We start from the raw sequence: 16,612 nt of genomic DNA on the forward strand, positions 1-16,612 counted from the left end.
TCATTGAACTATTCCACGGAGACGTATTTGTCTCTCAAACTGACTTAACACTATTAACCTCCTGCAATTCTATATGACTATATGACCTACACACATATGGATTCTAGCTCTTGAGAGGCTGTCTCTGACCAGAGCTCACAGTCCTCAACAGTTTTCTTAGGGCCTCCTTCATCTCCTTGTTCCGGAGGCTGTAAATCAAGGGATTGAAAAGTGGAGTCATCATGGAATAAAACAGAGTCACAGTTCTCTGGATCCCTGCTGGGTTGCCTGCTGTTGGGCTCACATACATCACCATGATGGAGCCGTAGAACAGAGACACCACAGCCAGGTGGGAGCCACACGTAGAAAAGGCTTTACGCCGGCCTTCTGCTGAGGGGACTCTCAGAACAGCCCTGATCACCAGGGCGTAGGAGCTGCTAATGAAGAGGAAGGTGGAGAAAATCAGGACTGAGTTGATGATGGCACAGGTGATCTCAGTGGCAGGAGCTGGCACACAGGACAATTCGAGAAGGGGTCCTGGGTCACATAAAAAGTGATCAATAGTATTGGGGCCACAGAAAGGAAGCTGGGAGATGAGGTAAACTGGGAGGAGAAAACAGGAGAAGCCACACACCCAGCAGCAGGCTCCCATTCTGATGCAGCACTGAACTGTCATGACAGTGGGGTAGTGAAGGGGCCTGCAGATAGCAAAATATCTGTCAAAGGCCATGGTGGACAAGAAGAAGGTCTCAGTGGTGCCCATGGAGAAGAAGAAGTAAAACTGGAGGAAGCAACCAGAGAACGAGATGGTCTTGGTCCCAGAGAGAAAGTTGGCCAGCATGTTGGGGACTGTAGAAGTGACATAGCAGATCTCCAGGAAGGAGAAATTGGCCAGCAGGATATACATGGGGGTGTGGAGGTGGTCATCCCAACTCACTGCACAGATAATGCTCAGGTTTCCGGTTAGTGTCAGGACATAGATCACAGAGAAGAGTGAGAAGAGGAGGGCCTGAGTCTCCCAGGAACAGGGGAATCCAAGGAGGATGAATTCACTCACAGGGTCAGAGTGATTATTCCCTCCTGATGTTTTCATTTTTCTCCTAAAATTGCAATAACAAGACATCACCGTGTTACAAAGGACTCTGAATTTCTCTACAGTTCAACTAACAACATAGTTTTAGATCATGGAATGATTCTCAGCATTCTTAGCTCCAGTCTGATCCTGGGAGGAAGTCAGGGACTTGGGCGGTGTGGGGCTCCTTACACCTTTTTTTTTTTTTTTTTTGAGAGGGCATCTCTCATATTTATTGATCAAATGGTTGTTAACAACAATAAAATTCAGTATAGGGGGGTCAATGCTCAATGTACAATCATTAATCCATCTCAAGCCTAATTCTCGTCAGTCTCCAATCTTCTGAAGCATAACGAACAAGTTCTTACATGGTGAACGAATTCTTACATGGTGAACAGTACAAGGGCATTCATCACAGAAACTTTCGGTTTTGATCATGCAATATGACCTATAAACCATCAGGTCAAATATGAATATTCATTTGATTTTTGTACTTGATTTATATGTTGATCCCACATTTCTCCTATTATTATTATTATTTTTATTTTTAATAAAATGCTGAAGTGGTAGGTAGATGCAAGATAAAGGTAGAAAACATAGTTTAGTGCTGTAAGAAGGCAAATATAGATGATCAGATGATCAGGTGTGTGCCTATGGACTAAGTATTAATCCAGGCTAGACAAGGGCAGCAAGACATCCACGGATGCAGAAGATTTCTCTCAAAGCAGGGGGGGTGAGGTTCTGAGCCTCACCTCTGTTGATCCCCAAATTCTCACCTGATGGCCCCCCTGCGACTGTGCCTGTCTTAGGTTGTTCCTCCCTTGAGGAATCTTACCCGTCTCTGGCTAACCAGTCATCTTCCGGGGCCATACAGGGAAATGTAAAGTTGGTAAGTGAGAGAGAAGCCATATTGTTTGCAAAGGTTAGCTTTTTACTTCTTTGCAGATTTATGCCCTGTGGCTTCTATGCCCAGCACTTGTCTCGAGGTATCTTTACCACCTGGAGGAATTATGATACTCGGTAAATTCGATATGAGGCACGAATTCTATTTAAGGTTTGTAATTAGGAAGGAAGAAGAAAAGTTATAGATGTAGCATATGGAGGAAACTTGGGAGGATTGATTATTTCTTTGACATATCTTCTTGTATAGTACCTTAAGTATGTATAGATTTTAAACTACTAACTAATTTGCACACACATATTAACATAATAGGAATACGGTGACATAAACAAAGCAAATTTATAATTACCAGCCATCTCCAGTGAAGCCAAGAAAACCATTTAGGCACCCTAGGCATTTGTGAAAATTTATCTATGATATGATGGATATTGTCCAACTGTACTTGAACCATCAGACAAATTAAAGCAGCCCATTTCTGGGATCTGTTCACATCCCATATGTTCTTTTAACCATAGATAGTCTATAGTCATGAGATTTTGGAGTGCTACAACTTGCACCCCTCCCAACTCCTGGTTGAGTTCCAACAGTACAGATCCAGTCAAATTCGTTGTCTCACTGTATGCACATGCCAGCCTAGACATCTCCCTCCTCCTTCTTATGGCAAGTCCAGGAGACGGTGGGCTGGATGCAGCCACAACCGCAGCATCGTCCGGATCCCTGTGGAGGCTTTTTGATGATCATCCCCCGGCACGAGTCCTCCAGAGAGTGCTGATGCCGGAAGCTCCTCCTCATATCGTATCTTAGTTCATTTTCTGGGTATCCAAGCTAGGCCTTGATCTTCTGCGTAGAAACAAACAGACCCTTTGCCCACACTTTGACATGCCCTCTATACCACTGTGCAGAACTCATTGGAGGTCAGCACGCAGTAACTGCTTTTTTTTTTTTTTTTTTTTTAATAGAAAGGAATATTATCAGAAAAGAGTACCTCCATAGCTGATCATCTGACACCCTTTAAGTGATCAACATTAAGGATATTTAAAGCATGCGTTGATCTTTGATTTACCAATAGTTTTATCCTGTTAAGGAGTAATCCCCCTTTTCTTTCTTTCTTTCTTTTTTTTTTTTAAATTTTTAATCTACACTTACCTGAAGAATACTATGTTTACTATGCTCTCCCCTATATCAGGTCCCCCCTAACAATCACATTACGGTTACTGTCCATCAGCTTAGCAAAATGTGGTAGAGTCACTACTTGTCCTCTCTGTGTTGTGCAGCCCACCCTCCCCTTTCTCCCTCCCCCCCATGCATGCTAATCTTAATACCCCCCTTCTTCTTCCCCCCCCTTATCCCTCCCTGCCCACCCATCCTCCCCAGTTCCTTTCCCTTTGGTACCTGTTAGTCCATTTTTGGGTTCTGTAATTCTGCTGCTGTTTTGTTCCTTCAGTTTTTCCTTTGTTCCTATACTCCTCAGATGAGTGAAATCATTTGGTATTTCTCTTTCTCCGCTTGGCTTATTTCACTGAGCATAATACTCTCCAGCTCCATCCATGTTGCTGCAAATGGTTGGATTTTTCCACTTCTTATGGCTGAGTAGTATTCCATTGTGTATATGTACCACATCTTCTTTATCCATTCATCTACAGATGGACATTTAGGTTGCTTCCAATTCTTGGCTATTGTAAATAGTGCTGCGATAAACATAGGAGTGCATCTGTCTTTCTCAAACTTGATTGCTGCGTTCTTAGGGTAAATTCCTAGGAGTGGAATTCCTGGGTCAAATGGTAGGTCTGTTTTGAGCATTTTGATGCACCTCCATACTGCTTTCCACAATGGTTGAACTAATTTACATTCCCACCAGCAGTGTAGGAGGGTTCCCCTTTCTCCACAGCCTCGCCAACATTTGTTGTTGTTTGTCTTTTGGATGGCAGCTATCCTTACTGGTGTGAGGTGATACCTCATTGTAGTTTTAATTTGCATTTCTCTGATAATTAGCGATGTGGAGCATCTTTTCATGTGTCTCTTGGCCATCTGTATTTCTTTTTTGGAGAACTGTCTGTTCAGTTCCTCTGCCCATTTTTTAATTGGGTTATTTGTTTTTTGTTTGTTGAGGCGTGTGAGCTCTTTATATATTCTGGACGTCAAGCCTTTATCAGATCTGTCATTTTCAAATATATTCTCCCATACTGTAGGGTTCCTTTTTGTTCTATTGATGGTGTCTTTCGCTGTACAGAAGCTTTTCAGCTTAATGTAGTCCCACTTGCTCATTTTTGCTGTTGTTTTCCTTGCCCGGGGAGATATGTTCAAGAAGAGATCACTCATGTTTATATCTAAGAGGTTTTTGCCTATGTTTTTTTCCAAGAGTTTAATGGTTTCGTGACTTACATTCAGGTCTTTGATCCATTTTGAGTTTACCTTTGTATATGGGGTTAGACAATGGTCCAGTTTCATTCTCCTACATGTAGCTGTCCAGTTTTGCCAGCACCATCTGTTGAAGAGACTGTCATTTTGCCATTGTATATCCATGGCTCCTTTATCAAATATTAATTGACCATATATGTTTGGGTTAATTTCTGGGGTCTCTAATCTGTTCCACTGGTCTGTGGCTCTGTTCTTGTGCCAGTACCAAATTGTCTTGATTACTATGGCTTTGTAGTAGAGCTTGAAGTTGGGGAGTGAGATCCCCCCTACTTTATTCTTCTTTTTCAGGATTGCTTTGGCTATTCGGGGTCTTTGGTGTTTCCATATGAATTTTTGAATTATTTGTTCCAATTCATTGAAGAATGTTGCTGGTAATTTGAGAGGGATTGCATCAAATTTGTATATTGTTTTCGGCAGGATGGCCATTTTGACGATATTAATTCTTCCTAGCCATGAGCATGGGATGAGTTTCCATTTATTAGTGTCCCCTTTAATTTCTCTTAAGAGTGACTTGTAGTTTTCAGAGTATAAGTCTTTCACTTCCTTGGTTAGGTTTATTCCTAGGTATTTTATTCTTTTTGATGCAATGGTGAATGGAATTGTTTTCCTGATTTCTCTTTCTATTGATTCGTTGTTAGTGTATAGGAAAGCTACAGATTTCTGTGTGTTGATTTTGTATCCTGCAACTTTGCTGTATTCCGATATCAGTTCTAGTAGTTTTGGAGTGGAGTCTTTAGGGTTTTTTATGTACAGTATCATATCATCTGCAAATAGTGACAGTTTAACTTCTTCTTTACCAATCTGGATTCCTTGTATTTCTTTGTTTTGTCTGATTGCCGTGGCTAGGACCTCCAGTACTATGTTAAATAACAGTGGGGAGAGTGGGCATCCCTGTCTGGTTCCCGATCTCAGTGGAAATGCTTTCAGCTTCTCGCTGTTCAGTATAATGCTGGCTGTGGGTTTATCATATATGGCCTTTATTATGTTGAGGTACTTGCCCTCTATTCCCATTTTGCTGAGAGTTTTTATCATGAATGGATGTTGAATTTTGTCAAATGCTTTTTCAGCATCTATGGAGATGATCATGTGGTTTTTGTCTTTCTTTTTGTTGATGTGGTGGATGATGTTGATGGATTTTCGAATGTTGTACCATCCTTGCATCCCTGGGATGAACCCCACTTGGTCATGGTGTATGATCCTTTTGATATACTGTTGAATTCTGTTTGCTAATATTTTATTGAGTATTTTTGCATCTACATTCATTAGGGATATTGGTCTGTAATTTTCTTTTTTGGTGGGGTCTTTTCCTGGTTTTGGTATTAGGGTGATGTTGGCTTCATAGAATGAGTTTGGGAGTATTCCCTCTTCTTCTATTTTGTGGAACACTTTAAGGAGAATGGGTATTATGTCTTCTCTGTGTGTCTGATAAAATTCCGAGGTAAATCCGTCCGGCCCCGGGGTTTTGTTCTTGGGTAGTTTTTTGATTACTGTTTCAATTTCTTTGCTTGTAATTGGTTTGTTTAACTTTTGTGTTTCTTCCTTGGTCAGTCTTGGGAGGTTGTATTTTTCTAGGAAGTTGTCCATTTCTTCTAGGTTTTCCAGCTTGTTGGCATATAGGTTTTCATAGTAGTCTTTAATAATTCTTTGTATTTCTGTGGAGTCTGTCATGATTTTTCCATTCTCATTTCTGATTATGTTGATTTGTGTTGACTCTCTTTTTCTCTTAATAAGTTGGGCTAGAGGCTTATCTATTTTGTTTATTTTCTCAAAGAACCAGCTCTTGGTTTCGTTGATTTTTGCTATTGTTTTATTCTTCTCAATTTTGTTTATTTCTTCTCTAATCTTTATTATGTCCCTCCTTCTGCTGACTTTAGGCCTCATTTGTTCTTCTTTTTCCAGTTTTAATAGTTGTGATGTTAGACTATTCATTTGGGATTGTTCTTCCTTCTTCAAGTGTGCCTGGATTGCTATATACTTTCCTCTTAAGACTGCTTTCGCTGCATCCCACAGAAGTTGGGGCTTAGTGTTGTTGTTGTCATTTGTTTCTATATATTCCTTGATCTCTATTTTGATTTGTTCATTGATCCATTGATTATTTAGTAGCATGTTGTTAAGCCTCCATGTGTTTGTAAGCCTTTTTGTTTTCTTTGTAGAATTTATTTCTACTTTCATACCTTTGTGGTCTGAAAAATTGGTTGGTAGAATTTCAATATTGTGGAATTTAGTGAGGCTCTTTTTGTGAGCTAGTATGTGGTCTATTCTGGAGAATGTTCCATGTGCACTTGAGAAGAATGTATATCCTGTTGCTTTTGGATGTAAAGTTCTATAGATGTCTATTAGGTCCATCTGTTCTAGTGTGTTGTTCAGTGCCTGTGTGTCTTTCCTTATTTTCTGCCCGGTGGATCTATCCTTTGGGGTGAGTGGTGTGTTGAAGTCTCCTACAATGAATGCATTGCAGTCTATTTCCCTCTTTAGTTCTGTTAGTATTTGCTTCACATATGCTGGTGCTCCTGTATTGGGTGCATATATATTTAGAATGGTTATATCCTCTTGTTGGACTAAGCCCTTTATCATTATGTAGTGGCCTTCTTTATCTCTTGTTACTTTCTTTGTTTTGAAGTCTATTTTGTCTGATATTAGTACTGCAACCCCTGCTTTCTTCTCACTGTTGTTTGCCTGAAATATGTTTTTCCATCCCTTGACTTTTAGTCTATGCTTATCTTTGGGTTTAAGGTGAGTTTCTTGTAAGCAGCATATAGATGGGTCTTGCTTTTTTATCCATTCTATTACTCTATGTCTTTTGATTGGTACATTAAGTCCATTTACATTTAGGGTGACTATTGAGAGATATGTACTTATTGCCATTGCAGGCTTTAGATTCGTGGTTACCAAAGGTTCAAGGTTAGCTTCTTTAGTATCTTACTGCCTAACTTAGCTCGCTTATTGAGCTGTTATATACACTGTCTGGAGAGTCTTTTCTTCTCTCCCTTCTTATTCCTCCTCCTCCATTCTTCATATGTTGTGTGTTTTGTTCTGTGCTCTTTTTAGGGGTGCTCCCATCTAGAGCAGTCCCTGTAGGATGCCCTGTAGAGGTGGTTTGTGGGAAGCAAATTCCCTCAGCTTTTGCTTGTCTGGGAATTGTTTGATCCCACCATCATATTTAAATGACAGTCGTGCTGGATACAGTATCCTTGGTTCAAGGCCCTTCTGTTTCATTGCATTAAGTATATCATGCCATTCTCTTCTGGCCTGTAGGGTTTCTGTTGAGAAGTCTGATGTTAGCCTGATTGGTTTTCCTTTATAGGTGACCTTTTTCTCTCTAGCTGCCTTTAAAACTCTTTCCTTGTCCTTGATCCTTGCCATTTTAATTATTATGTGTCTTGGTGTTGTCCTCCTTGGATCCTTTCTGTTGGGGGTTCTGTATAATTCCATGGTCTGTTTGATTATTTCCTCCCCCAGTTTGGGGAAGTTTTCAGCAATTATTTCTTCAAAGACACTTTCTATCCCTTTTCCTCTTTCTTCCTCTTCTGGTATCCCTATAATACGAATGTTTTTCCTTTTGTATTGGTCACATATTTCTCTTAGTGTTGTTTCATTCCTGGAGATCCTTTTATCTCTCTCTGTGTCAGCTTCTATACGTTCCTGTTCTCTGGCTTCTATTCCTTCAATGGCCTCTTGCATCTTATCCATTCTGCTTATAAATCCTTCCAGGGATTGTTTCACTTCTGTGATCTCTTTCCTGACATCTGTGATCTCCTTCCGGACTTCATCCCACTGCTCTTGCATTTTTCTCTGCATCTCATCCCATTGCTCTTGCATTTTTTTCTGCATCTCTGTCAGCATGTTCATGATTTTTATTTTGAATTCTTTTTCAGGAAGACTAGTTAGGTCTGTCTCCTTCTCAGGTGTTGTCTCTGTGATCTTTGTCTGCCTGTAGTTTTGCCTTTTCATGGTGATAGAGATAGTTTGCAGAGCTGGTACAAGTGACCGCTGGAAGAGCTTCCCTTCTTGTTGGTTTGTAGCCTTTTCCTGGGAGAATAGCGACCTCTAGTGGCTTGTGCTGGGCAGCTGTGCGCAGACAGGGCTTCTGCTTCCTGCCCAGTTGCTTTGGGGTTTATCTCCGCTGTTGCTGTGGGCTTGGCCTGGCTGGGGCTGTTCCTCCAAAATGGTGGAGCCCCGTTGGAGGGGGAGCAGCCAGGAGACTATTTATCTCCGTAAGGGGCCTCTGTGCTCCCTGCTGCCCAGGGGGTTAGAGTGCCCAGAGATCCCCAGATTCCCTGCTTCTGGTCTAAGTGACCTGTCCTGCCCCTTTAAGATTTCCAAAAAGCACTCTCCAAACCAAAACAACAGCAGCAACAATGAGAGAGGGAACAGAAACAAAGAGAAAAAAAAAAGGAAAAAAAGGAAAAAACAAGCGATTTTTTTTTTTTTTTTTTTGTCCTCAGGTGCCGGTCCCAGGCACCCGCTCACTGGTCCTGCTGCCCTGTCTCCCTAGCACCAGGGTCCCTGTCCTTTCAAGGCTTCCAAAAAGCACCCACCCACCGGTCCCGCAGGGAAGGAACGCTCAATATTCTTTGTCCTCAGGCACTGGTCCCACGCACCCGCTCACCAGTCCCGCCGCCCTGCCTCCCTAGCACCGGGGTCCCTGTCCCTTTTAGGCTTCCAGAAAGCACTCGCAGAAAAGAGAAAAAAAAAAAGGGGAAAAACGCGCGATTTCTTCCGTCCTCAGGTGCTGGTCTCAGGCACCCACCCACCGGTCCCACAGGGAAAAATGCGGGATATTCTTTGTCCTCAGGTGCCGGTCCCAGGCACCCGCTCACCAGTCCCGCCGCCCTGCCTCCCTAGCACCGGGGTCCCTGTCCCTTTTAGGCTTCCAAAAAGCACTCGCAGAAAAGAGAAAAAAAAAAAGGGGAAAAACGCGCGATTTCCTCTGTCCTCAAGTGCCGGTCTCAGGCACCCGCCCACCGGTCCCGCAGGGAAAAACGGGGGATATTCTTTGTCCTCAGGCGCCGGTCCCAGCCACCCGCTCACCAGTCCCACCACCGTGCCTCCCTAGCACTGGGGTCCCCGTCCCTTCAAGGCTTCCAAAAAGCGCTCGCCAAAAAGAGAAAAAAAAAAAAAGGGGAAAAACGCGCGACCTCCTCCGTCCTCAGGCACCGGTCTCAGGCACCCGCCCCCAGGTCTCGCAGGGAGAAACGCGGGATATTCTCTGTCCTCTGGCGCCGTTCCCAGGCACCTCCTCACCGGTCCCGCCACCCTGCCTCCCCAGCAACGGGGGCCCGTCCCTCTAAGGCTTCCAAAAAGCGCTCGCCAAAAAAAAAAAAAAAAAAAAAAACCGCTCCGGTTTCTCTCCACCCGCCGGGAGCCGGGGGGAGGGGCGCTCGGGTCCCGCCGGGCTGGGGCTTGTATCTTACCCCCTTCACAAGGCGCTGGGTTCTTGCAGGTGTGGATGTGGTCTGGATGTTGTCCTGTGTCCTGTGGTCTCTATTTTAGGAAGATTTTTCTTTGTTATATTTTCATAGCTCTATGTGTTTTTGGGAGGAGATTTCCACTGCTCTACTCACGCCGCCATCTTGGCTCCGCCCACCTTACACCTTTATTGTTACAATCACACCCATCATGGCTTATCTCACAAGTGTCTTTGTTTCCTCAGCACTACATAAAACAACATAGCTGCTCTCTTGCCATTTAGAGGCTTTTAACCTACGTCAGGAACATGAACCTGGGCCAACCTATATAAGGGACATATAGAGGTTTAATCAACTGCAGTTCAAGCTCTGTATAAATAGAAGACTTTTCAAGAATGTATAACCACAAAGCAAGAGTTTTACTACTGTAATCTTTAGTAATACCACATGGTTAGTTTTACATGTGGTTTCTTTCCACATAGTATTGTGAATATTGTGAAAGAGATAAAGAAAACAACATTTCATCAATGAATCCTACAGTACCCTGTTTCCCAATTCTGCTTTAGTTTTCTGCAAAGGACAGATGGCTACCTGGCATTGTTATATATTTACTATGTATTTTCTGCCCCATCCACCTGACCATGAGAGGAGGGTATTATTTTGCTCACTGACATCTTCTCAGAATCTAGGACACCTATTATAGGTGCTCATTTAAATATTTGTTGTCTCAGTCAACGAACATGCCCTAAAAGTAACCAGTTAGAAAAACAACTGATTATAGTCTAGGAGAAAAGTTTTTTAAAAATTCAAAGACCAAAATCTTCAGTTTGCTAAAAACAAAAGCAAGGTAACAAGGACTTTCTTTGTTAAGGGCTATACCCTGAGTCCAAGTAAACAGGAGATGTGTCATAGGAGCCTATTCAAGACAGTCCCATCCAAGCTACGTCTCTTTCTGAAGCACTTCATCTTTCTTCATGCTCCCCCTCATCCCATCATCCACTAATCCACTCTACTTTGTGCTTGCTTATTGTTGCTAAGTTATAATCATGATCTATAGGGTGTGTGCGTGTGTGTACACGTGCAATGTTCTTTGCTCTCTTCTTTCTCAAATTGTTTCTGTATCTAATTGTCCATATCTTTAGTTTTATTGAGTGGCTTTTATAAGCATTTCCCCTTATTTTTAAGTAGATAAGTGAACTGATTTAGTTTTCCTCCTCTTAAAGAAAATTTATCTATAGTCTGTGACTGATATATTTTCCCTATGTTACCAGCCAATGTGTTTCAATAGAAAAATCTTTTACTACCTGTTTTTTCTTTCGCCCCATTTTCAGGGTCAGGAAATCTGGTATCTGTGACTTGAATAAGTAATAAGGTATAGAATAAAGTTGTCATTACACAGTTTATTCCTGGCCTATGTGATTTGTAGTTATTTTACACAAATTTTCTGGGAATATGTGATTTTATTTTTCTTTAGAAAAAATTCTTAGAAATAGACTGTATATTTGTGTATTTTTAGGATGTTTGCTACATGTTTGCCTGATAATTTTGTAGCAGGGTACTGAAATTGATTAAGGATAACTGGAAGACAGTAGCATTGAGAGCCTGGGCTCAATGAAACTGACTCAGAGGAACAGGGTCCAGATCCAAACTTTATGATATACTAGCTGTGCCAGGTGATCAGTCACTAAACTTTATGTGCTTAGATTCCCTATGTGTAATATAGGATCAAAAGTATTATTCTCACCTGTCTAATATTGTTATTGTGAGAGCCTCATAAATTAGGGAACCTCTTGGAATTTCTGGACCTTTGGTGAATTGCAAACATGGTTTCAGTCTAGCTTCAGAGCACTGACAAATAGCTAATTGATTCTTGCCCCATTCTGCTAAGGTAAAGTAGATTTTTACCAAAGAAATAAATGCATTGTTTTCATCAGAATGAATTTATTATGAAAAATGCTCCAAGAACAGTGAATGAATGCTCCATGAAAAATGGTCAAGAAAAGGTTTTTGTGTGTTCTTTTTTTAGGGGTTGCCTGTGTTGAAAGGACTAGCAGTATCAAACTGTTTTCTGAATGAACACCTTACTTCTAAATGCTTTCTAACATGTTACCTCATTAGGATTTGGTTTCTTTATTTATTGTTTTTAGTGTGGACAGTGGGCTTAAACTAAGTATTGCCTACAGACTGCCTGTGTGAGCCTGCCCTCCAGTGATGTGATGGTATCCAGGTCCCCGCAAGGAGCTATCCCTAATCCTCTCTTTCTTGCCCAGCTTTCCTTAGCTGTTTCTGAAGTTGCTCAGGGAAGGCATCCCACAAGACCCTCCTTTGCGACAAATCGGAGCAGTACTCCTGCAGCCACCAGGCCAGGTGGTGGTAGCTCTGTAGCTGTGGTTCTTCAGTAGGTCCCAGAGGCAGCAGCAGGAAGTGAGCAGTACCAGGCTTGGCCACCAGGTGGCAGGTGGCAGGCCTTCACACCAGACTGTGCCAGGGGCTTCCTAGGGCCTGGCAGCTGAGCACATGCAGGCAGGCTCTACAGCTCTTCCATGCTGGTGGCCATAGCATCCCTCCTATCCTGTGTGACTCCAGAGTCCCTGTCAGGCAGACAGAGCCTTAAACCTTACTGGCTGGAAGAGGCTTCTCCTGGACAGAAGGCAGTTCTTCCAGCACCCAGGCCTTGTCCTGTCCACAATACGATACACAGACATCAGAGTGGACTTGGTTTGTGGGGCTCCACCTACCCAGTCTCCACCACCAGGCATGAAACATGGTCTGGAGGTGCTGAAGCCAGGGCCGTTACGGCAGCCGAGTAATGCAAAGAAGATCAGCAGGAGCACAAGTGAGGCTGGTCAGAAAGGCCAGACTCTCAGGATGGTGTGGGCAGGAACCAGGAAAGAAGGAGAGCGCTGGCGTCTGAGCAGCAGGAGGGTTTCTCTAGCCCACACCCGAAGGCATCGGGCTGGTAGGTGCCCGAGGCCCCACCTGAGGGCTCTCATACTAGCAAGTGAAAGTGATAGCCAAGAAATAAACATCTTGGAGTTTCCTTTTTGTTTTTATCACTCAAGTGGGTAAAATATGGAGTAATTGAATTATTTAATCAAAAGTAATTATTCCTCCCAGTTCTTTAATTCTGGATTCTTTGCTTGCTTTTGAGATAGCTGGGTGATCATTTTAAAAAGAAATGGCACTGTTTATACTAAGATGATTTAAAACATGTACCTTGATAGATAAATGGTGTATCCTTTTGAAAGAAGACGTTTGAAATAGGTGTTAAAACAGAAGTAAATAAAGGGTAGGCATTCAAAGCAAAATAACCCAGCCCCTTTTAATGAAAACTGATCTTTGTATTAGTGGTAGGTAAGGGGCTTAGGTGAGAGATAGAAACATGTAGTTGGGAGGTCCCTGGGGAAATTTTTCCTGTGTGAGAAGACTCATTCCACTGCATGATATGTCTCTCTTTCCACTTTTCTGTCTGTTCTGAGCATCTAGAACAAAAACTGCAAAGGCAGAGAAAAAGCAGATTCTGAGTGACAACAGAAGCACTAGGGAGCCAAATTACTCCTCTCACAAAGTGATCCCCACGGAAAAGTCTTTGAGAAGCTCTGGAAAGCATGTTATAAGACTTACCAAAGACAGTAATTATCCCTTTCTAATGCATAAAATAGAAGGAAAGCTTAGATAAGTAAAATGTCTAAAAGTGTTGCTCCAAATTATATATCCCTTTCTGAGCACTAGTTTTTAAACTCCTCATCCTTTATACAATAGATGGAGTATACATGTTCGTCATAGGAAAATTAGGAAATGAACAGATACTAACATAAAGGAAGAAAAAAGAGTCTAAGTTGCCCATAATACCATCATTTTATATTTAATAAGCTTATATAGTAATGTTTCATGATCTACCTTTATCACTATGTAATGTAATATTTTATCTATTAAATATTTATTACACAAATCTTTATGTAATTTGTATAGCTGCTGTCTTACAACAACTGAAAAGAAATCCCTTATAAGTGTATCTTCTATATGCACATCTCCTCTACAATATTTCTGAGATAAATCCAGATTTTTAGCCTGCAATGCTATGTAGTTCTGAAGGTGGCTAATAGGACGTAGTCATAGTTTCCAGGAGAGAAGGCACCGAAGAATTCTTACTGATACTGAAGTCAGCAGAACTGGTTCCTTCACTGCTTGTGTGATGTTGGGCAACATACTTGGTTTCCTTGGGTCTCATCTATGAAATGAATAGGACACTGTCTATCCTAACTATGTCACAGAATTTGTGAGGATGAACAGAGAGTATGTCAAAGCATTTTATAAATGATAAAGAGCTTACAATTGAAAGATGTTAATAATAGTAACTGAAATCAATTACATACATATAATATATAAGATCCTATTCTGATTAACCTCATTCACTCTAACAAAAGTATTATCATTAGGTCTATTTTATAGGTTAAAAATGTCAAGAAAGAAAGACCAAATAGTTTGCATAAGTTCACATAGTTAGTAATGTACTTAAATTGGAAACTAATCTATCTGATCCCAGATTGTTGGCCCTTCTCCTCTAGAGTAGTAGAAAAGTGTGGGTCCCATAGTTAGGCTGTGTGGGATCAAATATCATCTCAAAGAAAGTATGTTACTCATTGTGCCCATTTCATCCTTAGTAAATTAGAGTTATAATGATATGGAGTTGACGTTTTTGGTTTGTCTGAGTAGTAAATAAAGTAATATATGTGAAGGACTTAGAACTGTGCTTGGCACAAAACCAGTGCCTTAAATGTTAATTATTATTCCTTTCAATGTTATCAGTGAGAGTAAACCCTTGGTGGTCAATTTTCACATCTAAATGTGTTAAACTAAAAATTTACTTTCTCTTTTCTTGTGATATTATTTTCCCATGCCCTTATTTTTTCTGAAATCTTAAACATACGTAATGTTTGCTTTTATAAATAACTTTTACTTTGTGAGGGAGTTAGTTGCAACTGAAGGAGATTCAATGTTTGGACAACTTATCGAGGGCTTAAAGGCAGCTAATGAACAGTATGAAGCATATTTGAAAGTAAAAATTATGAAAAATCCTTTTTTCATTTTCCCTGAAAAAAACCACTCACCAGCACAATAATTTTTAATATCACTTTGCTATGTTCTTTTGAAAGTTTAAATGCGCAGAAAAAAAGAGAGCACTATCACCTTCCTGCCACCCCTAGTGCCCTCCCTCTCTTCTGCTCTGTCCGTGGGAAGCTGTTTGGCTTTGTTGTAGTGGTGTGTCAAATAATTTAATCCTATGGAAAGAGCTGATCATAAGAGCATTTGGGGTTGTAAGAAAGATCATTAAAAAGCTAGTGGCTGCACAAATATATTAATTTAGTGACCCAAGGTAGACAGTTCTGACATTATGGTGGAAATACCATCAGCCTTGACTACTTGTTCTTCAGTTATCTGATCTCAGCAAACTGAAAGGTCATATATAGAATTATAAGGGGTATAGAATTAGAAAACATCCTGAGTGTACTAGATAAGTGAGAGGTCTATGACAGAGTTCTGGTAAGTAGGAATGACTAAGGAGCTTGACAACTTCCCACATCAAAGGAACAAATAGCTGTCCTACCCGGAATGTCCATTTCAGAGCTTGCAAGTGAATTCTCATCTTTTGAGCTGAGAATTCTCTCTCTTTCCCAGGAAACTGTTGCAAGATAAAAAGCTCAAGGGAAAATTGTTACATGTATATTGTATTCTTACATCCTGGATTTTCTAGTGCAGTTTTGTTTTTGGCTTACATGGTGAGTCCTAATTTAGGTTTGTAAAATATCATCATGGCAAATCTTTGTGAAGACTTTATTGACATATTAATTTTTACAATAAAAGAGTGGAAATAAACTACATGTCTAACAAAAGGGTTGGTGGCAGATGGAAGGAGGGTCTGAGTCCGAGCAGTCATTACTGTGTAGTGATGATATTCATTTTTCTCCTAATGCCCTTCTGAAAATTCCTTCTTATATACTTCACAGGTCAGCTTCAAACTACCTGGAAGGATAATCATCCTAGGAAGTCATTTATCTCACCACATAAATATTGACAATCCATACCATATTAATTGAATGGAATATTACAGTTTTAAAAAAATAATAGTTGGAGCTATAAAAACTTGTTATAATGTGAGAACAGGTTTAATGTTATATTAAATAAAACATACATATAAATAAAAATAGTTGTTTAAACAGTGGTTGAATTACTTTTCTTTAAAATTTTTCCTTAATGTTATTTTAACAGTCTCAGCAACAGATAACAATGAACTGTCATTTAATTAATTAATTTAATTATTTTTTTGGGGGGAGGGCATCTCTCATATTTATTGATCAAATGGTTGTTAACAACAATAAAATTCTGTATAGGGGGGGTCAATGCTCAATGCACAATCATTAATCCATCTCAAGCCTAATTCTCATCAGTCTCCAATCTTCTGAAGCATAATGAACGAGTTCTTACATGGTGAAAGAATACTTACATAGTGAATAAGTTCTTACATGGTGAACAGTACAAGGGCATTCATCTCAGAAACTTTCGGTTTGGATCACGCATTATGAACTATAAACAGTCAGGTCAAATATGAATATTCATTTGATTTTTATACTTGATTTATATGTGGATCCCACATTTCTCCCTTTATTATTATTATTATTTTTATTTTTCATAAAATGCTGAAGTGGTAGGTAGATGCAAGATAAAGTTAGAAAACATAGTTTAGTGTTGTAAGAGAGCAATTGTAGATGATCAGGTGTGTGCCTGTAGACTATGTGTTAATCCGAACTAGACAAGGGCAATAAAACATCCACG

General features: G+C 40.6%; 1 protein-coding gene across 1 annotated transcript; it reads right to left on the bottom strand.

The window, feature by feature from the left end:
• Positions 1-103: 103 nt before the first annotated feature.
• On the bottom strand, positions 104-1,072 carry LOC108396590 (olfactory receptor 11G2-like). Its single transcript, XM_017659520.3, has one exon. The coding sequence runs from the start codon at positions 1,070-1,072 to the stop codon at positions 104-106; it is 969 nt and encodes a 322-aa protein (XP_017515009.1).
• Positions 1,073-16,612: the final 15,540 nt, after the last annotated feature.

Source organism: Manis javanica, chromosome 8 (genome assembly GCF_040802235.1).
Source record: "Manis javanica isolate MJ-LG chromosome 8, MJ_LKY, whole genome shotgun sequence".
In the NCBI taxonomy this organism is placed as follows: domain Eukaryota; kingdom Metazoa; phylum Chordata; class Mammalia; order Pholidota; family Manidae; genus Manis; species Manis javanica.